Below are 25672 nucleotides of genomic sequence, written 5' to 3' on the forward strand. Positions count from 1 at the left end.
ATTTGCCTTCAGGCAAAGACCCTTATGCTACTTAGGCACTTTATTCCCAGGGTCCCCAAAAAGATTTCATGGCTCTAGCCCCTTCTCCTCATTCTTGGTCTGACAGGACTCTTGTCTTGCCACACACCTGGATGTCTGTGGATCTGTCTGTGGGTCTTAGGAGCACTTGGAGGAGAGGGAGCATGTGACGGAAAGAGTAATAGAGAAATCTGGGAAGGCTTCATAGTATTGAGTCAGGGAGGGTCTCCAGTGTGTAACCACAAATCCAGGATGTGTCTGAGAGAACGTGGAGCCCCTGGCCAGATCAGGAAGGGCCTGGTCTGCATTTTAGAATGGTCTCTTTAGTAGGAGAAAAGGGGGTTGTCTGTCAAAGGGGGCAAGTCTGGAAGCAGAGAGACCAGCTAAGAGGCTGATGAGATGGTCTAGAGGAGAGACAATGAGGTCTGAATCAAGTGGAACAGGAGGGATGGAGAGAAGATGCATCCCAGGGATTCTTTGACAGTGGAATGGGCGATGGGGAGCATGGCAGAAAGAGGAACTATATGACAGTTGGATTTCTGGATCAAAAAGCTGATGATGGCATGAGGTCTGTTGCAAAACTTCTAAAACCCAGAGAGGGCTCTTAGGGAGCCTTTGAGAAGCTTGTTTCCCTTTCATGGGACTCTGGAGCCTGAATTGGGGCCCAGATTCACATGAATGATGAGAAGGGAGCTTCCCTCCTAAGAGAGGAAGATTGAACAGATCCAGCAGCGGTGGGTTCCATTCAAAATTTAGCGTGGGCAACTATGTGAGTAACCTGTCCAACATTATCCATCCGTCCATCCATTCATGCACCCACCCACCCACCTAGCCAGCCAGTCATATGTCTATCCACCCATTCCTAAGAACATTAGTTGAGTTCCTACTCAATGCTGAGCCAAGATTAGCTAGGCCAGCTCCCTCCTGATCTAATCCCTGAGTCAGCCTGGAGTGCTGAGGCAAGTCACTTTACCTATAAAATGGCAATCAGAGGGGCACCTGGGTGGCACAATCAGTTGGGCAGCCAATTCTTAAGTTTTGACTCAGGTCTTGATCTCAGAGTCATGAGATTAAGCCCAGCATCGGGCTCAACACTCAGCATGGAGTCCACTGGAGATTCTCTCTCCCTCTTCCTCTGTCCCTCCCACTCCTGCTCTCTCTTTCCTTCTCTCAAATAAATGAATAAATCTTTTCTTTTAAAGATTTTATTTATTTATTCATGAGAGACACAGAGAGAGAGGCAGAGACACAGACAGAGGGAGAAGCAGGCTCCATGCAGGGAGCTCAATGTGGGACTTGATCCCAGGACTCTAGGATCACGCCCTGGGCCAAACGAAGGTGCTCAACCACTGAGCCACCCAGGCGTCCCATGAATAAATCTTCAAAAAATAAAAATAACAAAATGGCAACCAGAAGCTCTTTTGCAGTGAGTTGAAGTCAATGAGCTAACTGACCCATCTCAGTGCCTACAAGAGTCCTGGAGTATGTGTTCTCTTCACATTCTTGTGCCCCTCTCCCTGTCCCTGAGATGGCTGCATTCCCAAGGTAATGGCCCCACTTCCTTTAAGTTCTCAGCCCTATTTCAGGTCAACAACTCCTCTTGGCTCACTGGTTGCCCTTTGATAGCTTGGGCCCCCCTGACTGAGCTGCAGTCCTATTCAATATCTCCTATTGACACAGACCCAGCCTTTCCTATCAAGGTAGATGGTCATTTCTGCACAGTTCCCTTTTAATGTGACAAAAGTTAACTAATTTGGGAGCTCCTGGGTGGCTCATTCAGTTAAGCATCTGCCTTTGATTCAGGTCATGATCCTAGGTCCAGGGATCTAGCCCCATGTCAGGCTCCCTGCTGAGCAAGGAGTCTGCTTCTCCCCTCCCTCTCCCCTTCTCCCCTCTCTCCACTGTGCTCTTTCCTCTCTCTCAAATAAATAAATAAAAAAAAATCTTTTTTAAAATGTTAGCTAGTTTGTACTTAATTTGCAAAGCATTGTGGAGTTATCCTCTGGGCAGTGTTCACAATGGACTCTCTGTCAAAATGGTTAAAAGCAGAGAGCAAGGCCACCCTGGGTTTGGATCCCAGCTCCACCACACTGTGGCTGTGTCAGTTTAGGCCACAAAACCCTCAGGGAAGTGGGAAGGGGTGAGAGGCAGAGGAGAGGTGCAGCTGGGATTGTTTTTGGGTAGAGTGACCGTAAGTCCTGGTTTGCCTGGCCAACTCATGGTGTAGGGCTGTTGGCTGAGAGTTCCTTTCCACTTAAAAAGTGCCCTGGTTTGGAAAATCAGCCATATGGTCTTATGGCTTGTTCTGGGAGATTCTGGAGAACTGAGGCAGGCAATCAGCCACCTGCTGCTTACTAGAAAGGTCTCCATTCATACAAAAAGGAAAATAAAAACAAGCGTGCTTCTTTTTTTTTTTTTTTTTTTTTAGATTTTCTTTATTTATTCATGAGAGACACACAGGGAGAGAGAGAGAGAGGCAGAGACACAGATAGAGGAGAAGCAGGCTCCGTGCAGGAAGCCAGACATGGGACTCCATCACAGGACTCTAGGATCACACCCTGGGCTGAAGGCAGGCACAAAACCGCTGAGCCACCCGGGGATCCCAACAAGCCTGCTTCTTTAACACATTGCTGTTAACAGAACACTGCCTCTCGTTCTTTTCTCTGCACCTCTTTAACCTACTAGGTTTTATTGTCTATGAAAGACTGCCTCTTGCTCCTTTCCCACCTACCATTACATATTGCTTTCCCTGTGTATTTACAATCAGTGCCAATGTTGTTTTTAATGGTTGCATCATGTTCTGTCGTGAACCTAATTTATGTAGTGAACCCTTGGCTGTCCCAGAAACACTTCAAATTGGAGGGAGCGATTTGGGTAAGATTGGGGTTTGTGCATGGGTGGGAGGGGTGCTGCTGAACCAGGGAAGTTCTCGTGTCAGAATCGTCCTTGAGCTCACAAACCTGTTAAAATCACATTGGGCTAGAGGCTGTCTGGGTCCAAGCACTCCCATCCACAGTGGGTCCAGGGACCTCAACCACAGGCCCTCTTCCTTTCCCCTGCCCTGCTCTGGTCAGACCTGATGCAGGAGCAGCAGTATCCAAGGTGCTCCTAATGAACCAGGAGTGCTTCTTTTTAATAAAGCTAGGAATTTTGATAATTTTGAAGCATGGGTGGGAGGGGTGCTGCTGAACCAGGGAAGTTCTTGTGTCAGAATCGTCCTTGGGCTCACAAACCTGTTAAAATCACATTGGGCTAGAGGCTGTCTGGGTCCAAGCACTCCCATCCACAGTGGGTCCAGGGACCTCAACCACAGGCCCTCTTCCTTTCCCCTGCCCTGCTCTGGTCAGACCTGATGCAGGAGCAGCAGTATCCAAGGTGCTCCTAATGAATCAGGAGTGCTTCTTTTTAATAAAGCTAGAAATTTTGATAATTTTGGAGCTTGGGGTTTTGTGAAGGACGCAGTTATCCATCAAATGCACTATAGGAGATAGAATTATAAAATGCTATGGACAGTGGCCGCTTCTGAATGTATTTGGGAGGGTGGCTGCTAGAGCACTAGTCAAAGCACCAAAATTTGGGAGCTGACCAGAGTTGTTTTCAGGACGCCTGAGAGCTGCCCCTCTGTTCACCTCAACCTCCTTCTACTCCTCTCAGTCTGTGACAGACTCTGCATGTCCCCCGAGTGATGACTCCTGCCCTGTCTGTCCATTTGCACTCTGGCCACGGCCTCCCCCAGATGGGGGAGCCTGGATGATTGGCAGGTGTCTCACATTGAGAAATGGCACCCAGGAAGAGGAGCAGTTTTGGAAGGAAGATGCCAAGATCCATCTGTACAGACTGTGTCTGAGGTACCTCTGGCATGAGCAGGTGGATCTGTGGGTCTGAAGCACACGATGTGCTCCTTACCCCAAATAGGGCCTCCTGCATGTTCCCAAACCTTGATGAGCAGCATGCGGTCCGCTGATCAGAGCCAGAAATAGAGCAGGCTTCTTTGACGTCCTTCTCCTCCTCCTCCCCCTCCTGTCTCTCATCTCTCACCCAGCATTCCCCATTTCCCTTCAGCAGGAGCTCCCTAATCCTTTCGCCACCTCTCTGGTCCCATCCACCATCTCTCACTGAATGCTCTCCCTGCTTCTGCCCTTGTGTCCCCCAATCCAGTTTCCAAAATAGCAGCCAGCCAGCTTTTCAAAATCAGTTCTATGTCACCCCTCTCTTTTCAAACCTGCCGCTGCTAGTACTAAGACCAGTGTCCTGGCACAGCCCTGGGGCCCAGAGTGACTTGGCATCCTGCTTGCCCCCAGGGCCTCAGGTGTGGCCTGTGAAGATTCACCGCCCGCCCACCCCCCCACCGCCAGGGAGAATAGGCACCAGCACACGGAGGAGAGATAAGGCTAAGGGCTGAGCCCAGAAGAGCACCCACATGTGGAAGAGGGCAAAAAAAAGAGGTGGTTTCCCACTTGGAAACCAACAGATGTGACAGGGATTGGGTAGAAGAGCAGAAAAGCAGGTGCCCCAGAAGCCAGAGTCACCCTCGTTTGGAGAGAGATACCCTGATCAGTTGGGCCAGATGCTGCAGAGATGTCAGGTAATGTGAGAACCGAGCGGGTTTAGTGACCTGGCAAGCTGTCCTGGGGTAGTACAGGGGGCGGGGACAACTTGTAATGGGGTTGGGAAGGAGCAGGAGGTGGGAGCTGGGACAGTACAACCAACACAAATGTGACAGACTGACAGAATTTGGTCACGCCAATGAAAACAGCTTCCCTGGGAGCAGCATAACTGCTGAGCAGAGAAGAGAAGATCCCAAGAACAAGTGCTTGGGCCAGAATGGAGCAAGCTGTGGAAGTTGGCACAGCCGGCAGTTTCTGTAATCCTCGGCTAAGTTCCATCGGCTCCTTAAATATACAGTTTGCTGCCTGTAAGTTTTCTGCAAGACCTAAATTTTGAGGACAATCAAGAGAAGAAAAACTTACATTCCAGACCATCCCACCATGAACTGGATTTTTTTGAGAACTAATGACCAGTGTAATCCCACAACAGGGCTCCTCCTGCCTCTTTGAACTAACATTTTTATTTCCCCAACCAACATATGAGCCCCACTCTGAGTCAGCATGCTGTTGCACATTGTAGACATGGCAGCGAACATTCTATCCCAGTATTTGGGCCGGTACCACTGCACACAGGTGCAGACATGAATGTGCATTGCATGCACAAGGGGCATCCTCTCTCTGTGGTCAAGGAAGCCATTCTCACCAATGGGCTGGGTGACATAACAGGGACCACCTACCACCTCCCCTTAGGGAACAGAGCAATTCCTACCCTGGCCCTCTTGACTTTATCCTGCCTTTGAGAGGCTGGACTTTCATCTGAGCTGCCTGGCACAGGGCAGGCAGGGCCCTGACATGTTATTCTATCCAAGCCCCATTCTCCAGATTGAATACCATAGGCTATATTAGATCCATGGATCCAGGGCAGGGGCAGCTGACCTGAGGATGCCCCATCCTTGTTTGGGGATAAGTGTCCTATGTAATGTTTAATCCTGGTGGCCCAGGCACTGGTCACTCATTGACTGATGAGGTCAAAGTCTGTGTCCAAAACCGCTGAGGTTGCTTTGGGCTTTTCTCAGAAATCACGTCTTCCCCTGCAGCTCCCTTCCTCATGTGGCTCCAGCCCTGTGCCTTCATGCCAGCCTCAGGGACCAGGCCTGAGGGTGAGGCTGCGGACAGCATACTCCCAGATGGTATTCTCATGTTCTAGCTTCTACGTTCTAGACTTATAGGTTTAGACGTCAGGTCCTGAGCTCCACATTCTGGGCCTGAAGCTCTAGGCCCTGAACCGTAAATTCTCAGATGCAGGCTCTGGGCTCTGGGTTCCAGGATCTGAGCTCCAGTCTCCTGGCTCCAGTCTCAGGCATCCAATGTCCAGCAGAGCAGGAGCATTGCCTAGGCATTGAGCTCTAGGTTCTTGGCTGCAACCTCCAATCCGAGATTCCAGACTCCAGGTTTTTGGGTTTTTTTCTTCTTTTTTTTAAAGATTTTATTTATTTATTCATGAGAGACATACAGAGAGAGGCAGAGACACAGACAGAGGGAGAAGCAGGCTCCTCACAGGGAGCCCGATGCAGGACTCGATTCCTGGACCCTGGATCATGACCTGAGCCGAAGGCAGACACTCAGCTGCTGAACCACCCAGGTGTCCCTTAGGCTTCAGTTTTTATTTTTTTATTATTTTTTTTTTACAGATTGTATTTATTTTTATTTTTATTTATCTACTCATGAGAGACAGAGAGAGAGAGAAAGAGAGAGAGAGAAAGGGAGAGAGAGAGAGAGAGAGAGAGAGAGGCAGACACAGGCAGAGGGAGAAGCAGGCTCCATGCAGGGAGCCCAACTTGGGACTGGATCCCGGGTCCCCAGGATCAGGCCCTGAGCTGAAGGCAGCTCTAAACCGCTGAGCCACCCGGGCTGCCCTACAGATTGTTTTAAGTAATCTCTACACCCAATGTGGGGCTCAAACTGACAACCCTGAGATCAAGAGTCTCACGCTCTACCAACTGTGCCAGCCAGGGTACCCCTCCAGACTCCAGTTTTTAGACTTCAGGCTCTTGGCTCCAGGTTCTGGGTCTGGGCTCCAGACTCCAAGCTCCAGCTGTATACTCCACACTCCAGGTTTGGGGTCTGGTTTCCAGCCCCTCAGCAATAGGGCTGGAAGATGGCGGCCTACTTGGCCAGTGGGGTTACTGCTGCCCACCTATCTTCACAGGCTGGGACTTCATTCTGGCAGCCAGCATCCTGGGCTAGCCTGGAAGTGGATGTCAGTTCTATGGCACTTCTCCTTGGCCTCCTGCTTCTGTTCAACCTCTAAGCCAGTTCTCTGGATACTGGAGCTGCGATGGTCACAGAGCACCCCTTGCCTAGACCATGCAATAGTCACAGGATACACCAATGTGTCCATGTTCTCAGCTTTTCTTGGACCTGCCAGGACCACCAGGGACATAAATGGTGCCTCCTATTTTTGTGCAGTGATATGGGCCAGGGTTGCATCTGATTCAGGGTAACCAACCATGTGTGTTCCTCCCTATTTGGGCCTTTCTTTTCCTGTGAAAGCTGAATTCCATCCTCTAATCCCCCAGAAACTGGTGTCACCTGACCAGCAGGCCAGGCCCCCTGCAGGGTGCACCTTGTGCTCACTCTTGGGGGTAGCGATGGCTGCCCCAGGGAGCATCTGCCCGCAGCTGTGTCAGCACTTCCAACCAGACTCCAGGTAAGTAGCTGATGCCTCTACCTGCCCCCACCCTGGCCCAGAGCCGAGGTCATGGTGTGCTTTGTGCTTGCCCTGTGCCCATCTATACCATCCACTTTACTGTCCCCCATGAATTTTAAGAGGGGTAAGGGAACCAGAGACAGGTAACAAGTTTCTCTCTCAGAGGCTCAGGTCCTATGGGCATCCTCAAGGCAGTCACATTTGCTCTCTCTGCCTGCGTCCTCTGTAAGGTGGGGTGTTGGGGACTGTAGAACAGTCAGCAAATGAGTATTCTCTCCCACCTTTCACTGGGTGCTAGGTAGACAGGCTGACTCCCCTCCAAGCTTCCCATCTGGTGGGGTGAGGGGAAACAGCTCCATGATTTTTCCCAACCACCCAGGAGTTCAGCTTCATGCAGTGCATGAAAACAGCCTGCGGGTTGACCAGCTGGTGCCTTCTGCCCCTGGGCCTGGACACCTATCACCACAGTGAGGGCTCAGGACTTTGAGGGATTCTGAGATTGCAGAGCTGGGAGGAGGGAACTGGGTCTCCCTCAGCCCAGGATAGCTTTAGCAGACGTATTGGGGGATTGTGGCAGAGGGACACAACAGCCAGCCAAAGTGGGCCAAGGTGGGTAGTGGCTGAAGCACCTAAAGAAGAGTTGCTTCTCCTTCTGGAGAAAGGGATGACGGGCCAGCATGATAAAGAAGTGGCTTGAGAAGTTCTTTGTGTTATTATGAGTATTTTAGTTGCATCCTTTAAAAAACACTAAAGCTACAGTGAAAATTAAAGCTCCTTTAACTACTACCTCCAGTCCTGGTCCCCTCCCCATTTTCCTGTCTGATATGTATCCTCTAGAACAGTCTCTATTCTTTCTGTATATTTGTAAGTGTGTCTCTGTGTTTGTGGTTTATAAAAAGGTATCATGTCATATGCATCGCTCTATTTTCTTTTACCAAACAATAACAAGTCTTGAAGAACTTTCCACAGCAGACATGCTGTACTCAATTCTTTATCTGCCGTGTGGTATTGGCAGAGCATAGACACACCACCACCTTTTTGTTACCCCACACCACATGCTATGTGGTTTTAATTTTTAGCAGAAACTCCCAAGCTGCTCCCCAGAGCAGCCATATCAATGTATCCTCCCCTGAGAGGGTACTGGCTTCCCATCAAGAGTTCCTACAGCATATGGGCCCTCCCTGGTGTGTGTCCCTAACTCAGACAGCCCGTGTGCTGGTCAAACTCCAGCAATAAATTCCTTACAGGATCCTGGACTAGTCACTTCCCCTCCTGTAGCCTTAGAGTCATCCCCACCAGGCTATTTTGTCATGAGGATAAAAATGAGATAAAAGGATGGAACACACCTAACTTGGGAGCCTGAGTTGATGTGAATTTTCCTCCCTGCTACAGGAGCTAACATCTATAGAGGCTCTTCCACCTGACTCACGACCTCCTCTATCATGGGGCAATCGCATTTGTTGGTCCGTAAGAGTAGTAGGCATCACTGCTGGGTCTGGAGAAAGGCAGGGGTGGGTGAAGGGTAGGCTTGCCTATAGGATCTGCCAACTTTGGGAAGATACCCATGTCTCATCTGATGTTCCCAACTCTCTATCCTGGCACATGGAAAGGTGTCTCTGCCCCCAAGGGAGAAGCCCCAGGGCCCAGGATGTATAAGGGATGTTCTATAGCCGATTGGGGAAGTGGTACAAGTTTGTCTCCCTACCCCCATCTGGCCACAGACTGTGATCCTGGTGCTATGCTGTCCCCTGTCCAGGACCCCCAACTGCTCTGTTGTTCCTGCTTCCTTCACTGGGTCTATCTGAAGGTGTGGAATCATTTCCCACTAGGCCAAAGGGATACAGCAGTGACTAAGATGGACAAGGTCACTGCCATCAGGGCATGGTCATTACAGAGTGGGATGAGCACCATGAAGGAAGAAAACTGGACAGCATGGTAGAGAACACAGTTGGGGAGTACTTCATATCTGGTATCAGTCTATTTGGGCTGTTATAACAAAAATACTAGAAACTGGGTGGCTTATAATCAACAGAAATTTATTCCTCACAGTTCCGGAGTCTGGAAGTCCAGGATGGAGGTGTCAGCACATTTGGTGTCTATGAAAGCCCTCTTCTAGCTTGTAGACAGCCTGTTTCTTGCTCCGTCCTCACAGGGTGGAAGGTGTGGGGGAACCCTCTGGGGTCTCTTTTATAAGGTTAGTAACCACCCTCATGATGGAGCCCATCCCAAAGACTCCACCTCCTAATGCCATCACCTTGGGACTGAGATTTCAACATATGAATTTTGGTGTGGGGGTGGTGGTGGTGGGGACACACAAACATTTAGGCCACAGCATCAGGTGACCAGGGAAGTTTCCACCAAGGTATTCAAGCTAAACAATGAAGCAGGACTTTTGTGGTTACAGGTCTTAGAAAACCCACTCAGAGTCACAAGCACATGCACACAGAAAGGATATTTTGGCCTGCCTACATGAGAATGTCTAGGGGTAGTTGACTTCAGGCATGGGTGAATTTAGGTATTCAGAGAAATTTTCTCAGGAATTTCCTCCCATCTCTACCCTGCTCTCCTGCGTTGGCTTCATTCACTCACAGGTTCTCTCCCTGCCTGTCCTCTGTTCAAATCCCCAGGAAGTGGTAGATGACCAGGACTGGAATTTTCACTGGGGTCAGAGGACCAGTCTCGTACCACACTCTGATTGACCAGGCCTGGGTCATGAGCCCACCTCAGCAGCTAGGGGGTCTGGTCAACCCAGCCAAGCAAAATGGGCAGAGGGGGCAGAGGGGGCAGAGGGCTGAAGACCCCCGAGAAAGGCTTGGGTTTGACTTCTGGAGAAAGGAGGTGGGCCAGTGGGCCCCACTGATCTCTCCCAGGATTTTCAAGGGTGAGGTGCCATGATGGGGGTGGGGACGCAGTTCCTGGCAGAGGGGACAGCAAGCACAAAGAACTGGAAGAGGGAAGAGAGTTTGACCTAAGGGGGGCAGGAGGGCCCCTCACTCCCCAGGTGTCCTTTTGAGGTTCCCACGTCTCCCCGTTTCCTCTGTCTCAGTGGCACTGAAACTGAGTCTGGCATCTCTGCCCACACACTGGGCCCTCCTTCTGGGAGGTCCTCCCTGCTCCCCGTCCCTATGAGGGCTGCCTAGGGACAGGGATGACCACCCAGCCAAAGCAGGCAAGGGACAGAACCTGCCCCTACCACAACGACCAGTAAGTATCCTCCACAAGACTTTAATGCATCCAGAGGAGCCCACAGCCATGTCTGCAGAGACACACTCAAGCACCAGGAGAAGCAGAGGACAATAATCAGATGCTGTCCTTGACTCAGATCCAGAGACTGAGGAACAGCATGATGACGGGTGGCAGAGGCACAGCTCCCTGGAGGGTTCTTCCCCTCCCTCCCCGTCCTCCCTCTCTCCCTCCCCCCTTTCTCCTTCCCTCCCCAACTCTGTCTCTCATATTCACACCCGAAATACTCTGTGCAGTCAGGAAGAGAAGTTCTGACAACAGGAAGTTAGGGGGCATATTCTGAGGTCCCCAAGGGCTTCCTGGCACTGACCTTGGTGATAGAGGCAGTGCAGTTTAGCGGGGGAACACCAGGTAGACTGGCACACAAGGAACACACCTCACAGGAGAATAATAATTACTATTATAATAACAATATTGTACATCCAGGACAAACCCAGCTGCCCCAGGCCAACTGCAAAATCCATACATCCAGCAGCCTATGTGAGTAAAGTAAGGGGCTGCCCGCCTACACCCCCAAGCCTTACTCATACCAGCTCCCTGAGGAGGGGCCAGCCCTTCCTCCTGCTCCCTGCTCAGGCTTACCACAGGGTGGGAAGGCTGGCACTGCCAACGCTGCCCCTCTGTGCTGGGCATGCCTGTACTGGGGAGGCTAGGCCCACCTCCCCTTGGTGACCTGGCAGCAAGGGATGGGTGAGCAAACCTATGAGGGACGAAGTGGTGGCAGCTGTGGGGTGTGGCTCCTCTGAGCCTGCTCGCCACCCCTTTCCAGCTCTTCCTGCGGGCCTGCCCATGGCAGGAAGGGGCCAAGGACACTCATGGCACAGACAGGGCATGCAGAGTGGGCCCACAGCATGCTTGGCCCGCCAGGTGCCATGCAGCCGGCCTGGACTGTTGGGCAGCCATCAGAGGGCTGAGTGGGCAGTGGAGTCTGAGGTGTCCCCTTTGGGCTGGACCTCTGATTCAGTCTGTGGTGGGGCCTCTTGAGAGTTGGGTCCTTGGGCAGGCAGCTGCAGAAATTCTGGAAGCACCAGGTCCTCTTTGCAAAGAAGGCCCCTCTGGTCGTGGGCTCCACTGCTCTGTACCCGATTCAGCAGCTCCACCAAGCCTAGGGGTGGCCACAGGGTCAAGAGGCCCACTGATCTGCCTTGGCCAGCCTACTACCATCCTGCTGCCTTTACTATGACCACAGCCTTCCTAACCCCCTTCCACCCTTCAGGACCTCTATTCCCCCAACCCCAATGGACACCCTTCCAGCCCCCAAAGACATACAGGTCCCTGACTTAGCTCAAGTCTCTCTCCACAGCACCCACTTTCAATGATCCCCAATGCTTCTGGTCCCTAGCTCTCACCATCCCCAAAGTACCTTCAATGTCACAGGTCTGCCGCTTCCCAGTGCTACTACCAGGCCCCTCAGCCAGTGAGTTGAGGGACAGTGGAGGAGGGTGGGTGGCCTTGTTCCGGGTTCTAGGCTGGCTGCCCTGTAAGAATGTGGAGTCAGAGCCACAGCTGGGAGGGGAGGTACAGTGGGGAGAAGGGAGAGCCCTTTCTCTCACCTGGCTGAAGCACTGGGGTATGTCTCCAATTTGGGGAGTCTTCACACCTGTGGCAGAGAGTGCCACCGTTAGTGTTTGTCTCCTACCTGGACCCCTTTCCTTCTGGGCCACAGCCACCTCCAGGGACCAAGCCCCCAGGCCTTTGTTTCTCTACCTGGAAGAGTGTTCAAAACCAGTCTCTGGGCGGCCACTGAGCTCACTAGCTTCCCCAGATCCAGCGGCTGCTTCTCACCAGGCTGTGGGGACAAGTCAGCAGCCCGCTCCCTGCCGCCCCTCCCCTGCCCCGCTGTCGTGTCGTCCCCCCCCCCCCCCCCCCCCCCCCCCCCCCCCCCCGGCCTCTCCTTCCCCCTTACCAGGCACAGTGCCACCTCTTGCGGGCTCAGGCCATGCTTCGCCAGAATGGGCTGCAGCGCGTCCTGCAGCCGCTTGGTGGACTTGGCGGAGATCCGCACCACGCGCTCCTGAGCCACCAACTCGAGCCTGCATGGGACCCTTGCACTGCAGAAGGGTGGAGAGCGGACCTACCTCTCCCCCAACCCACCAGGGATAGGTCCAAGAGGGGCAGAGCCTCAACTGGGGAGGTGGGATGATAACTTCGGGGTGAACCCTTAGCCTCAGGGATGCCGTTAGCCCCAGGGGCGGGACCTGAGAGGTAGAACAACAGCCTGAACTGGAGCCCAAACAGGTGTTGAGACCCAGGACCCAAGTCTGGGAGGAGAGGCACTCACTCGAAGGTGATCCTGTTCTCCAGCCGCACCTCCTGATCCGCCAGCACGGTGCAGTCCTGATCCAGGACCAGGGCCTTCTACAGATGCCGGGTAGGTCTTAGAGTCCCTCCCTTGCCACCCCCAGCCAGCCCCAGGATCTGAGGGAAACACCTCACTTCCTCCCATAGCCCCCACTGGGGCCCCTAAGTCAGAGGGATGGGCCAATGGGCAGGTAGGTGGTAGAGATGCAAATGGAATAAGACAGCTGGCTGGAGTTGGAGCCTAATATGCCCAAGTCCAGGCAAAAGTGTGGCAAAAAGGCTGGACAGCTTTGGAAAAGAAATGGTGTTATAGGAAGCATGGGAGTGGGGTGAACACGAATGGTAATGGGGCTGCTTGGATAAGGAGCAGGACTAGGTTCTGGATCATGGAGCTACCTCTTCCCAGGCTAGGCCAGGCCAGGACCTGCCTCTGGGACAGCTGCTGCCCTTGTCTCTCAGGCATGTGAAACTCAACCAGACCAGCTGGATGCATTTCCTTCCTCATCACCCACCTTTGATCAGCTACCCAGGCCTTGTCTACTTCTCTCCATCCCCACCTACTAAGGATACTCCTCATCTCCTCACTGCAACAAGAGCCCCTCCCCCAAGACCGCTGTGAGGCCAGAAGGATGTGAAGTATCTGGCGCAGGGCCTGGCACACAGTAGGTACATAAACAGTAGGTGTAGTAACTACTGCCCCTATAGGCCCCCACTGCCAGCCCAGGGCAGGGAGGCAGCCTCTTCAGGGATAGGCCGATGATGTGCTGCAGGGACAGGTGGAGTGTGGGTGGGGAATTATATTTAGCAGTCGTGAATGCCCGTCTGGGCTTCAGAGGCTGCATGGGTGGCCTGAATGGGCAGAGCTCCTCCCACAGTTGCCTTCATAGTCCCATTCTCCAGGTCCTGGAACTTGACCTGCATATCTTACCCACATCTAGGACTTCACTTAAGCTGTTTCCTCTGCCTAGAATATCCTCTCCCAACAGCTCTGCCAGGCAAACTCTTCCGCATCCTCCTTCTCCCTTCAACAGCTGCCTCTTCCATGAAGCCTTCCTGGAACCAGCCAGAAAAGCCTACCTTCCCCCAGAAACTCTCTGAAGCTTCAACTTCTCTTCCCTGATCACATCCTGCTTGGCTCACTTCTAGCCTATGGATCTGGAAGACAGAGCTCAGGCCTGGGTCCCTCTGCCCACCCACCTGGCAGGGCCCTAGGTCTTGTCTGGGTGAATGAAATCCTGTAGGGTCTCCCTAGAACAGAGCATTCTTTCTTTAGATTCCCCTCCCTTACTGGCTGGTTCAGTTTAAAGTGAGTTTGTCCTTAGACTCCTCTTTAAAGCTTAATGCTAGTTTGCATCTCAAGGAAAGTTTTTCTTGGGCTAGGTGCGTTTGGATGTCCCTGATGGCCATTTCAAGGATGGCCAGTAGGAACTCTCGGAGTGATGGGAGAACAGCTCTGGCAGTGGTTCTCCTCCACTCTACCTCCCTAGAGCATCACAGTGAAGACGACGGGTGTGCTGGAAGCTCTGGGTGGGGGTGAGTGGGGGGAGGGGATAGGATTTTCATGGGATGAGACTGGAAGCCTGAATTTGAGGAATTGGTGCTGGGTTGCTTTGGAATTGGGCATGGGGAGAGGGAACGGTTGTGTTGGGGACTAGAATTAGGAAGGGAGTGAGGATAGGAATGGAATTGGGATTGAGGTCATAGCTGAACAGAGAGAGGAATGGGGTTGGAGTCAGGATCAGGAAGAGAGAGTTGGGGACCAGGCCAGATTCACACCTGTTCATTGCCCACCAGGTAGACCTTGATGTCAGGTAGAGAGAGACCTCGTTTCTCACAGATGCCTGCCAGCATGGCACGGATTGTGAGGCCAGGTCGGGCCAGGGCCAAGGAGGCTGTGCCATCTGGCAGGTACACGCAGCAGTACTTCCCTGGCCGGCTTTCACTCTCACCTTCTGTGCTCCCAAGGCTCTTCCGGTGGCTCTGATTCAGGACAGGAGCAGAGGGAAGGTCATGTGTACACATTCAGGGACATGCAGAGAGGTACACAGACAGGTAAACTCACTGGGGCACACACATACATGCACACACATACCTAAGGGTACACTTTTAGGCAGGCAAAGACACTCTTCCTACAACATGTATATGCTCACTCAGACGTAGGGGCACCCAGAGATAGGTCCTCCCACCGGCCCATATACACCTGCTGTGTACACCTAGGCACCCACATGTGCACACACACAAAGAGAATGTATACCCTTGCCATGCATGGGGCCCAATGTGGTGGGGACAGGAAGAAAGTAAGGAGTATGAGGGCTTGGTAGGAGTGAGGTGGAAGTGGGGACCATGACTAGAAATGATGGCAGCCTCACAAAGGTGAGTGAGTAGTGGCCCTGGCCTGCACCTCATCTCCTCCCAGCAGCTGGCTCACCTCAGATTTGCTGTTGACAAAGGCAAGGAAGCCAAGGTCCAGGCTGGCAGATGAGTTGAGGGAGCCCTGGGACTCTCTGCGCAAAGGAGCCCCACCTGCCAGTTCTATGAGAGAGGGAGCAGTGAGCAGAACAGCCCCTCCTCCCTACACCCCTTTCTCCACAACTAGGTGGATCTGGCTGGAGCCCTCTCGCAGGAGTCTAACGTGGCCTGGGACCATGGAAGTGTTGCTACTAAGAGGGCTTCCTAAAATTCTGGGGTCTAGCCTGGAAACCAAAACACCGGGGAAACGTGATGGTCAACAGGGATCTCTATTTCGGTTTTCACAGATTTACAGATGTCTATGGAACAAAGTAGGAGGAAGGAAGAATTATCAAAGCTTGCCCGAGCTCCCACTGCAACTCTCCTCTATGGCCTCCAACCCTCACCCTTGCGGAAAGACTTCCGGAGCGGGCGACCCCCAGAGCCCTCAGCGGACGGCAGGTGCCCCAACTCCTCCACGCCCAGAGGCAGCGACTTCCCAGACTTCAGCTTCGGCTTCTGCGGGTACAGGAAAGGCGCTGGCGCCAGGCCGGGCTCCAGCTCGCCTGCAGACCAGGGGCACACCGCTACAGATCTGCACCTGGCCCCCGCTTCCCCCAGCCCCTCGTCCGCACCTTCCTCGTGGAGTCAGGGCTGCCCGGGCTGGAGGATCCAGGTTCCCGCAGGGGACGTCCCTCGGCCTCCGCCAGCAGACATTCGCGGTACAGCGGCGACTTGACGAAGCGCGCGTAGCTATCGAACTTCATCAGGTTGAAGATCTGCAGGTCCCACGCGGGGAAGGTGAGCCGGGGGCGGGGCGGGGCGGGGCGGGGCGGGGCGGGGGCGGCGCTTGGCTCGCAGCCCGCCTCCCCAGGCCCTGAGTATTGGCCGGGTCGCAATCTGGCCGGAAAGGCTTTAGCCCCTCCCACCGACTCCTTGGCCCCGCCCCAGCCTCCGCTAGACCCCGCCCCCGGGCCTGGCCCCGCCTCTTGCGCCTTCTTCCAAGGCCACGCCCCCTAGCCCCGCGAGGCCGTGGGAGACCCTGACCTGGAGCTGCTGCGCGCGGAACATGTCCGGTCGCGGTTCGGCCAGCACCTCCTCGCCTAGCCAGGCCTGCCGGTCGATGTTCACTGGGCTCAGCGCCTGGCTAGACAGGAATTCCTCGTAGATGTGGCGGGCCTCCTGAGCAAGCTGTTGGAGGAGGGACAAGAAAAGATGAGGGGCATGGCCCGGGGCATGGCCCAGGGCATGGCCCAGCTCCGGTCCCACCACTCCGCCCCCGCTCCCCTTCCCTCACCTGCTGCGTGTCGCTGGCCGGGATCTGCTGGAAGCGCTCGCAGGCCTTCCAGAAAGTGACATTCTCGGCGCTGAACTCCTTCTTCAGGAACTCCTGGCGCAGAGAAGGAGGAAGTCAGAGGCACAGAGACCCGGTCAGGGAATTCCATCAAAGACACTGGGATAGAGATAGGGCCAAGAAGCCAAGTCAGGCAGATAGGGCCAGACAGACAGATGGGGCCAGATTGGAAGGCGTAGAAAGAAAATGAGAGGCAGAGACAAGGAAAGGTCCCTGCTGAGAGAAGAGGAAGAAGGTGCCAAAGAAAGGCCAGAGGAGGCAGCCAACAGAGGAATACCATTCTGGCCAGCCTGAAGCTCCATCCACGTCCTCTCCCATGCCCGTTGCCCACCCCTGCAACACACACCATAGTGGCCACTGCCATCTGCCCTCCCAATCCCGCCCCAAGGCTTACAGTGAAATAAGCCAGCCCCAGTGGGTCCTGCAGCAGCCGCTCGAATGACAGGCCCCAGCTGGCCACAGGCTGCTCCTCGGTGGGGAAGGGGCTGCTGGGGCCACTGGGGAGGCTGTGGATACTGAGGGAGCTTCCTCGGCTCTCGCCCTGGCCCTGAGGCCCTGCCGTGCTGCTCAGCTCTGTAGGTGGATGGACAAGGGGCGGTGAACTTTGTGGCCTTCCCCAGCCCCTGGCCCAACCCCATCTGTAGGTACTTTCCCTGGAAAGACAGCAAGTGACAGGGACCCCACCCTGTTTCCACATACCCTCCCCCACCCCAAGCAAGCCTCCTCCATACCCTCTGTCACTTACCTCCGTCTGAGACAGCCAGAACCTATAAGAGACCCAAGGTAGGCAGTCAGAGCTCCGGGTGGATTCTCAAGGGGACAGTTCTGGGTTCAGACCCCAGGACTGGAGCGGTGTTCTCCTCCACCTGGAGGGCCGGGCTGGCCATTCCCAGCCAGGTCACTGCTTGCTCAGCACTTTGCTCTGGCTCCTCCTGGCTCCCCTTCCATCATGTGCAAACCACTGTGTGCTGGGACTTATGCCAGTTACTTTCTATTTGCTCCTGGTTCCCTCCTCCCTCAGCACGTGCTAGGTAAGCCCAGTTGTACAGCATGGTGGGTTATCAGCATAGACTTTGAATCTTGTCTTTGCCATTTACAAGCTGTGTGACTTGTTACTTGCTTGTCTCCATCTGCAAATCGTGTATGATGATAATAATAGTGGCTTACTTCCTGGGACTGTTGTGAGGATCAAATCAGTTTAATAGATTTCTAGGATCTAGAACAGTGGCCAGCATGTGGTAAGTGCTGTATGGATGTTTGCTGGTGTCTCTAGCCAGTGATCTCTTTGTTGTAACTGTTTCCTCTTGGAGAGGAAGACCCTGAGAGACCCTGAGCCCCACTCCACCTTAGGCTGGTTCCAGGATGCTATTTTATAGTATAGAACAGTCATTCTTAGACTCTAGTGTGCACTGAAATAACCAGTAGGAGCCCACCTCTGGAGATTCAAACTCAGCAGGTCCAGGATGCGGCCAGAGACTCTCCATTCCCAACAAGGTCTCAGGCAATGCTGATGCACTGGTCCATAGACCACACTGTGAATAGCATTGCTATAGAGACCAATTCCATCCTTACCCCACCCCCACCCCACACACAACTCCAACTTCTCTGGGAATCCCAACCATTAGTGAAATAGAAACCCTCCTTTCAAAATGACTCTCGCAGTGATTTCCCTCGGTCCTTCCTACCTTCCTAGCAGCTCCTCCAGCTTCCTCCTCATCTCCTACCCACACAAGGTGGCCTCTACCACTCCTTGCCCTTTCCCCCTCCTACATCTCCCTCCCAGATCCAAACCCATATAGTCAACTTCCTGCTAACATCTCTGCCCAAATGTCCTATGAGCCCTTCCAACTCAGCCAGTCCCAAAGGAAGCCACCTCTGCCACCACCAAATCAGGGCATTGAACCCATTTCCCTACATCCTTCCTGTCTTTCTTCCCACCACCAGAGTTCAATTATCCCCAAGTTCTCCTTCTCTCTAGCATCCTATATTCTCACTAGGCCTGTCACAGGAGTTTCTACCACCTGTCCCTTGGTTACATCCCCACTGGAAACAGGCCTGCAAACATCTCCCCCAGGAAGCCTCTCCCTGCCCTTCCAGCTGGAATCTCCCTCTTTGCTCCCCACTCTCACCTAGGAACACTCAGATCCCACATCTGTGGGCCAGAGTTGGCCTGCAAGTATGTAGAACATTTTTTTCATTTTTAGTTTATTTATTTACTTTTAAAGATCGTATTTATTTATTTGAGAGAGAGAGAGAAAGAGAGAGAGAGATGGAGCAAGAGAGAGAGAGCATGAGCAGGAGAAGGGGTAGAGGAAGAAGGAGAAGCCAACTCCTGGGCGAGCATGGAGCCTGATGTGGGGCTCCATCCCAGGACTGGGATCATGACCTGAGCAGAAGGCAGACACTTAGCTGACTGAGCCACCCAGGTGCGCCTCATTTTTAAAAGTGTTCCCACATTTAAAAATCAGGGGTCTTGGGATCCCTGGGTGGCGCAGTGGTTTAGCGCCTGCCTTTGGCCCAGGGCGCGATCCTGGAGACCCAGGATCGAATCCCACGTCGGGCTCCCGGTGCATGGGGCCTGCTTCTCCCTCTGCCTGTGTCTCTGCCTCCCTCCCTCTCTCTCTCTCTGTGTGACTATCATAAATAAAAAAAAAAATAAATAAAAAATAAATAAAAATCAGGGGTCTTATATAAACTACTTCCCAGCATGACAACTTTGGCTGGCACTCAGCAGCAACTGCCTTCCCTAGATGGGGCTTATGTTCTTTTTAGGGGTCTCTGAAGCCAGTTTGATGCATTTATGTTACTTATGGCGAGAGATGCTGCCCCAGACTGCCTGAGTTCCAGGTTGTGCTGTGTGATCTTGGATAAGGCGCTACATCTCTCTGTGCTTCAATTTCTTTTTCTATAGAAATGGAGCAAATACTTTTCCTGACTTCAAAGGGTTGCTGTATGTAAATAAGTTAAATATATAGTTAAGGAACTCAGAACACTATCCGGCATGAACCATACTGTTATTGCTGTTGTTATCTTAGTATTGGTGTCTGACCCTGCTCCACTTTCGAGTTTGCTAGCCCCACGACGGAGGAAAGAACACAGGTGTTGGGGTCTGTCAGACCCAGATTCAAATCCCAGCTCTGACCTTTCCCAGTTTTATGGCTTTGGGCTCCTCCCTGAGCCTCCTCTCCCCCTTGGAGTGTGGAGGTAAGAGGCTGCTGAAGAAGAACGAAAGTTTGTGCAGAATGTGGCTGGGATGGAACCCATCTGCAGGCATCTGCCGGCATCTGCCCTCCCCACACGCTCTCCCTTGGCCCACCGGGCTCACCCTAGCCCTCGCCCTCCTTCCTCGGCACCCTCGAATCTGACAGCTTCTTCCCTTCTTCCGAGTCAGCTCCAGTGGCTGCTGGAGGAAGTCCCAACTCCCGGGGTGTGTGAAGATGATGAGTTGAAGCCCAGGGTCCCAGCCTGCTGCCTCCATTCCTGGCACTCTGGTGCACCTGCCTGTTCTGCCTGCTCAGGGCTGCGGGCACCATCCTCTGTCCAGGGCTCCTCCAGGAACCATCTTGCCTCCCCCTCTGAGGTGGCCTCCTGGTCCTCCCTCCCCCGCACTGGCCTCTCTGCTGCTTGCCCTCCTTCCTCGGCCTCAGCCTCTTCCTAGCTCAGAGCCCCCGTGGCTGCTGGGGCGGGTGGGAGCTGCGATAGGGCCCAGGCACCTGGGGCTGTAGCCAGCCCATACTCCTATTTTGTTTTATTCTTGACATTATGTTGAATTGACTGTCAGTGTCTTTAGGCTGGCTCCCAGGTCTCATGAGCTCCCTGCCTGGGGGGTGGGGGAGAGCAGTTGCTGGGTTACAGCTGAAGCTTAGCCTGGGCTTGACTAATGAATCCCTATAGCCTCCCCCATTTCCCTCTCCCTCACTCCATCCTACACTTTATCACACACACATCTTCACACTCCTGTTTCCTGCTTCACTGCTTTCTCCTGCTGGGTATCTGCTCCTGCTCCCCTCACTGAACTCACTGCTCTCCAGTCTTGGCTCGTCAACACCAGTCCCCTCCAAACACCAGTTGTCCTGAGCCCTCCAGCCCACCATACTTCTGCTCACCCATGTCTAGGCCTCTCTCTCCTTACAGTTTGGTAGCTCCCAGAGAGCAAGCCTGATTTGTAGAGGGAACCAACCTGAGCCCCCTCTCACAAGCACCCTCTTGCTCTGGGGCCAAGAAGCAGCCAGTAGGGCCCTAGCAGTCCTCCTCTGCCTCCCATGAGGCCCTGCACTCCCTTCACCAGAGATCCTTCACCTCTGAATGCCCCATCTCTGTGGCCTGCAGTTCACCTTTGCCAGTCCCTCTTGCCCTGCTGATTGTTGATCTGGATCGTGGGGACTGAGGTGGGAGGGAGTTAGGATAGAGTCTGGTTTCAGTTCCACCATTCATGAGCAAGTAACTCTCACCTCTGGGCCTCAGTTTTCCCCCTGGGTAGAATGGGGCTCAGCATCCCACTTTCTTGGGGCTGCTAGGAAGAATGAGCACGTATGTGAAAACAGCAGGTACACAGCTGTCAGGGGCTCTGCGGACCAGGGCTCCAGGCTGCCCAGGCTCCGTGGCCTGGGGAAGTTGTGCGGAGGAGGGCTGGCCTTGCCCCACCCTGGCTTGTCTGAGGAGAAGTGGTAAGTGAATGGGAGAAAAGGGGAAGAAATGATGAGGAAGGGTGTGGTGGAAGGTGACACTCCTGACCCATGGTCAGGCTTCAGTTTGGCATCCTTTTTTCTTAGACCCTGGAAGAACCACTGGTATCTAAGGATACTAGGGTGAGAGTGGAGTGGCCCAACATTTCTGACCTCCAATTGTGTGACAGGCACTCTCGGACATACACATCTGTGTTCTCACTCTATCTTCAAATCTTTATCCTGTGTAGCAGGTGTTAATAGCCCTGTTTTACAGATAAGAAAACCTAGACCCAAAGAAGTTGCATAGCAGGGAAGCAGCTGAGCTGAAGTTAAAAGCTAAGTGTTCCCGAGTCCCTGGGTGGCTTAGTGGTTGAGAACCTACCTTCAGCTCAGGGCGTGATCCCAGGGTTTGGGGATCAAGTCCCACATTGGGCTCTCTGCAGGGAGCCTGCTTCTCCCTCCACCTATGTTGCTGCCTCTCTCTGTGTGTCTCTCATGAATAAATACATAAAATCTTAAAAAAAAAAGTATTCCCAACTGGAGCCTGAGTCCTGCCTCCCACTAAGCTGCCTCCCTGTGTAGACAGGAGATGTACAAGGGGAGCTGGGAGGCCCAGGGCCTCAGCCCTTTGGACACAAGTGGGCAAAGCCATTCAGGGGTAAAGGGTCCAGGGGGTCCTCTTGAACTCCGCCCTCTGGAAAGGTCAGATCTCAAAGGGAGAGCCAATTTACTTAGCATCTTCTGTGCTGGCACTCTGTACCATCATCTCAATTGATCCTAGTTTGGGGGAAACTGAGGCCCCAAGATCCTCTCTGGGTATATGCAAAGAGAACCCTGAGTGCCTGTTCCCTTCAGCCTGAGTCAACCCTGTGGAGACAAACCCTAGCCCAGGCTGGATGCCAAGAATGCAGGCAGAGCTATGGTAAGGTCTCTCCAGGTGGAATGGCTAACTGGGCCCCCTGAGAGTGACAGGATATGATAACTACCACTCTCTAGGCTTTAGGCCCAACCTCCTCTTAGGCCATGTCCCTGTACACACACTCTGTGTTGCCCCACATCTAGACCCTTCCCCATGCTACCTCCTCTTCCAGATGGCATATGCTTTCAAGAACCTCAAACCACAATGCACAAAATGATCCAACAAGTCAGTTCTCCCATCCCAGGTCCTCCTCAAGCTTTCTCTACCCTGGACCTGTGGCTCTTACTCAAATCTGGATTTTCTTCTGGTATTTGTACCTGTGTCTTTATGCTTTGCCAGACTGGGAGCTGCTTGAGGGCAGGAGCTAGGGCAACACGTTTGGGTCTCCAGTCCCAGGACAGGGCCAGCGTAGAGCAGGCCTATGGAGGGGCTGCTGACTGAATGACTGCCTGAACAAATGATGTGGTAGTCAGGGTCCTGTAAATATGTCTCTGGGAGGGGGCTAGGAGCCATCTCTAAGTGACAGGTTTCATTGCGACTGCCTGACAAGCTGAGTGGCAGAAAGATGAGGCTGACAAATGAAGTTGCTGCAGCAGGGAATAATGGCAGCCCGTGGGTGGAGGTGGTGGCAGGGGGAGGCAGGGGAGCACAGAGCCAGGCAGTTCTGGGAGGTGGGGGAACAATGGCATTGAGTCAGAGAGGTCGGGTTCAAATGCATGCCCCTGAACTTGCTGGCTGCCTTCAGCCTGTCACTCCTCTGAGCCACCCTCGGGAGGTAACTCATGAAAGGAGCTTGACACCTGGTCCACAGGTGTCTCTGTGTGCATCCCTGCTGATGTCTGTCCACCCCCCCCCCATGTCAGCCGAGCATGGTCTCAGAAAGCTGACTGGTGGCCAACAAGCAACCAATCTGTGACCTTCAGGATTCTGAGAGGTGACATGGAGAGTTCAGAACAGACCCAGGAAGGGGTCTGTGTGTGTGAAGATTGAAGATAAATCTGTATGTGAAGGTTGTTGCAAGGAACCAGGGCTGGAGGCAGAACTTGGGTGCCCTCCCTCCTCTGAAAGACTGATGTTGGGGCAGAGAAGCCATAAGTTGACGTGGGAGGGGCAGAGACTGGGTCTCTCTTGAGGCATCCTCAGTTGCCCTGCAGTTCTGGGCACTGCTCAGAAGCACCAACTCAGCTGCCCTCTGGGGTGAGATTGGGAGTGGACATTCTCCTGGGCCTGGACATCTGAGTGTCATGCCTCTGGGGTCGGAGTGTGAGGATCTTAGGTTCTTGAACTTTCAAAGTTAGGTTGATGGTAAAGACAGTGAGTTGAGGAACTGGGCCAGCCTGGTGGGGTTTGCCTCTCTCCTACCCAGCTAACTGGGGCTGGGTAATAAAGAGACACTGGAAGAAGGAGAGGAGGAGGAAGGTCTTTGGAATTAGGAGGCAGGAGTGTGGGGTAAAACCTCAGTTTCTGAATGAGGCAGGGGATCCTTGAAGAGGGGCTGAGAATGAAGGGAGGCATTGGGCTGACGTTTATAGAGGCCCTACAATGGGCCAAGGGCCTCATATTCATCATTCCACTTAATCATATCAACAAGCCTTTGAGAATTGTTCCAATTTCCTCATTTTACAGGTGAAGAAACTGAGGGTCAGAGAGGACCTCTAGTAAGGGATAATGGAGCCACAGCTGGAACCCAGGTTTCTCTGGACCCATTGGTTTTGTCCCATAGTCCTAGGCCGGGGCCAGGTTAGAGGCTAGGACACTGTGTGGCCTTCCTGAGGTTGTTAGGAGGGACTGGGGCTCTGCCAAGTGGGGTGGTATGCTAGGGAGAGAAGGAAGGCCCCACACAGCCTGCTCCATCAGCTGAATGAATAAAGAAGCTGGACTGTCCAAGCACAGCTCTGATTTGGAGGCCAGGCAGCCAGGGAGAGGGTTTAGGGGGTGGGGCGGCTGCAGTAGCCAGGGCATCCTAGCGCCCAGCTATTCCCACCCTTCCTGGTAGCCCAGGAATAAAACAGACAAGCAGCACCAAGCTGGTCTGACCCCGCTGACCCTTCCCAGGCCACCCAAAGACTACTCCTTCTGGCAGGAAGCCTCTGGAGCAGGTCCAGCTGAAGGGCAGTGACCCACTGAGGGTTACCCTTTACCTGACCTTGGGTGTCAGGATATGGGTGAGGAGGGGAAGGCCGAAGCTAGGTGAGATGTGGGGTCTGGGCCACTGTGGGGGTTGCAGGGGTCAAAGGGCATGCCAGGTGTCCCTGCTGCCCTAGGATGTAGGCAGCCCCAGATGGTGCCAAAGTGGCAGGAGAGGGAAGAGTGGGGACCAGAAGCCTATGCCCACTGTATCTGCTCTCATCTCAACAGTTGCCCCAGGTCCAGCAGGGTGATCTGGGGGGTCCTAGGGTAGGGCACCAGGTCCCACTGTCTGCTCCTGTTTGTACCCCAACTTCTCCTGCCCGCTGGCAGCATGCAGGCTCTTGCCCAGCCCTGCCGGGTGTGCCTCCTGAGCTCCACCCTGGGTGTGCCCACCCCCTCCCCACGGGCCTGGCCTGGAGCCCACACTCACCATGCGCCCGTTGGGGACACCCAGGTGCTTGGGCTTCCCCGGCATGCCGCCGCTGTTCACGGGTCCCTGCCGGGAGGAGTGCCCACCATGGGGACCATGGGCAGCCCCGGCCTGAGCTTGCACGGTGGCAGGCAGGCAACGAGAGAGCTCAGCTCTGCTCCTGAGGGCCCTTACATCCTGAAACACAGCTCACTACCTCTTTTCTCTGCCACAGGAAGTGTCTCTATAGAAACCGAACCACAGAAAGAAGCAAGGTCTAAGAGAGTGAATGCCTCTTCCTACACACACACACACACACACACACACACACACACACAGGCACGTTCACATGCACATACACATGCCACCAGTATGCCCTTGGCAAACGCCCCACACAGTCACCAGCACATCAAAGAGGACTGTGTGTGCCCAGGAAGAAGCCCAGTCTGGTCTGGCCCAGACCAGGGAGCTCCAGGGTCGCGTCTGGGCACACAGAAGAGAGCACAGACTAAGGGCACACTTAGTCACCTTTATGCACACTGGAAAGGGCTCGTGTGGACATGTGTACCGAATATGCACACATGGAGTCTACTCAGCACATACTGGTCTCACACCTGCTGTATGTGTGCTGGGTATATGCATACTCAGTACCCCTCCCCCAGGCCGTTATGCACATGCACTGCCTCTTATCTCCAGATAAGATCTCAGAGAGGCCCAGCCTCGTGCCCAAGTGTACAGACAGATGGACACCTTGTGTGCACAATCATGTACAGACAGGCTATTCGGGTGTGAGTGTTACAAACACATAGTCTCTCCCTTCATAAGAAACCCTTGGGTGTATATATAGTCCCTTGGACAGGGGCATGTGGCAGGCACAACTGTATACAGGCACACAGATGCTCAGCTCCCCCGGCGATATGTGCGAA

At 53.7% G+C, this 25672-nt stretch overlaps 1 protein-coding gene across 2 annotated transcripts; it reads right to left on the minus strand.

Moving 5' to 3' along the window:
* Nucleotides 1-9290: 9290 nt before the first annotated feature.
* RGS14 (regulator of G protein signaling 14) lies at nucleotides 9291-25018 on the minus strand. Of its 2 annotated transcripts, XM_026006355.2 has the most exons (15): nucleotides 24768-25018; nucleotides 17367-17388; nucleotides 17016-17194; nucleotides 16565-16657; nucleotides 16315-16458; nucleotides 15903-16046; nucleotides 15675-15786; nucleotides 15248-15351; nucleotides 14596-14799; nucleotides 12800-12876; nucleotides 12425-12551; nucleotides 12226-12307; nucleotides 12072-12118; nucleotides 11882-11996; nucleotides 9291-11623 (listed from the first exon to the last, which is right to left on the minus strand). In XM_026006355.2, exons 1-15 carry the CDS (start codon nucleotides 24810-24812, stop codon nucleotides 11421-11423), a joined length of 1698 nt encoding a protein of 565 aa, XP_025862140.1. In that variant the 5' UTR covers nucleotides 24813-25018; the 3' UTR covers nucleotides 9291-11420. The 2 variants fall into 2 exon arrangements, with proteins under 2 accessions (XP_025862140.1, XP_025862149.1); XM_026006364.2 differs by lacking the exons at nucleotides 17016-17194; nucleotides 17367-17388.
* Between the last annotated feature and the right edge of the window lie 654 nt (nucleotides 25019-25672).

Source organism: Vulpes vulpes, chromosome 4 (genome assembly GCF_048418805.1).
Source record: "Vulpes vulpes isolate BD-2025 chromosome 4, VulVul3, whole genome shotgun sequence".
In the NCBI taxonomy this organism is placed as follows: Eukaryota; Metazoa; Chordata; class Mammalia; order Carnivora; family Canidae; genus Vulpes; species Vulpes vulpes.

Bases quoted from the DNA above. Each gene is read 5' to 3' on its own strand.
- RGS14 (XM_026006355.2), bottom strand. From the start codon at position 24,812: ATGCCGGGGAAGCCCAAGCACCTGGGTGTCCCCAACGGGCGCATG. The intron at 16,047-16,314 runs GTCAGGGTCTCC...TGGGACCTGCAG, and splicing joins TCCGCGCGCAGCAGCTCCAG to ATCTTCAACCTGATGAAGTT. The intron at 12,308-12,424 runs GTAAGGGGGAAG...TTGTCCCCACAG, and splicing joins AAGAGGTGGCACTGTGCCTG to CCTGGTGAGAAGCAGCCGCT.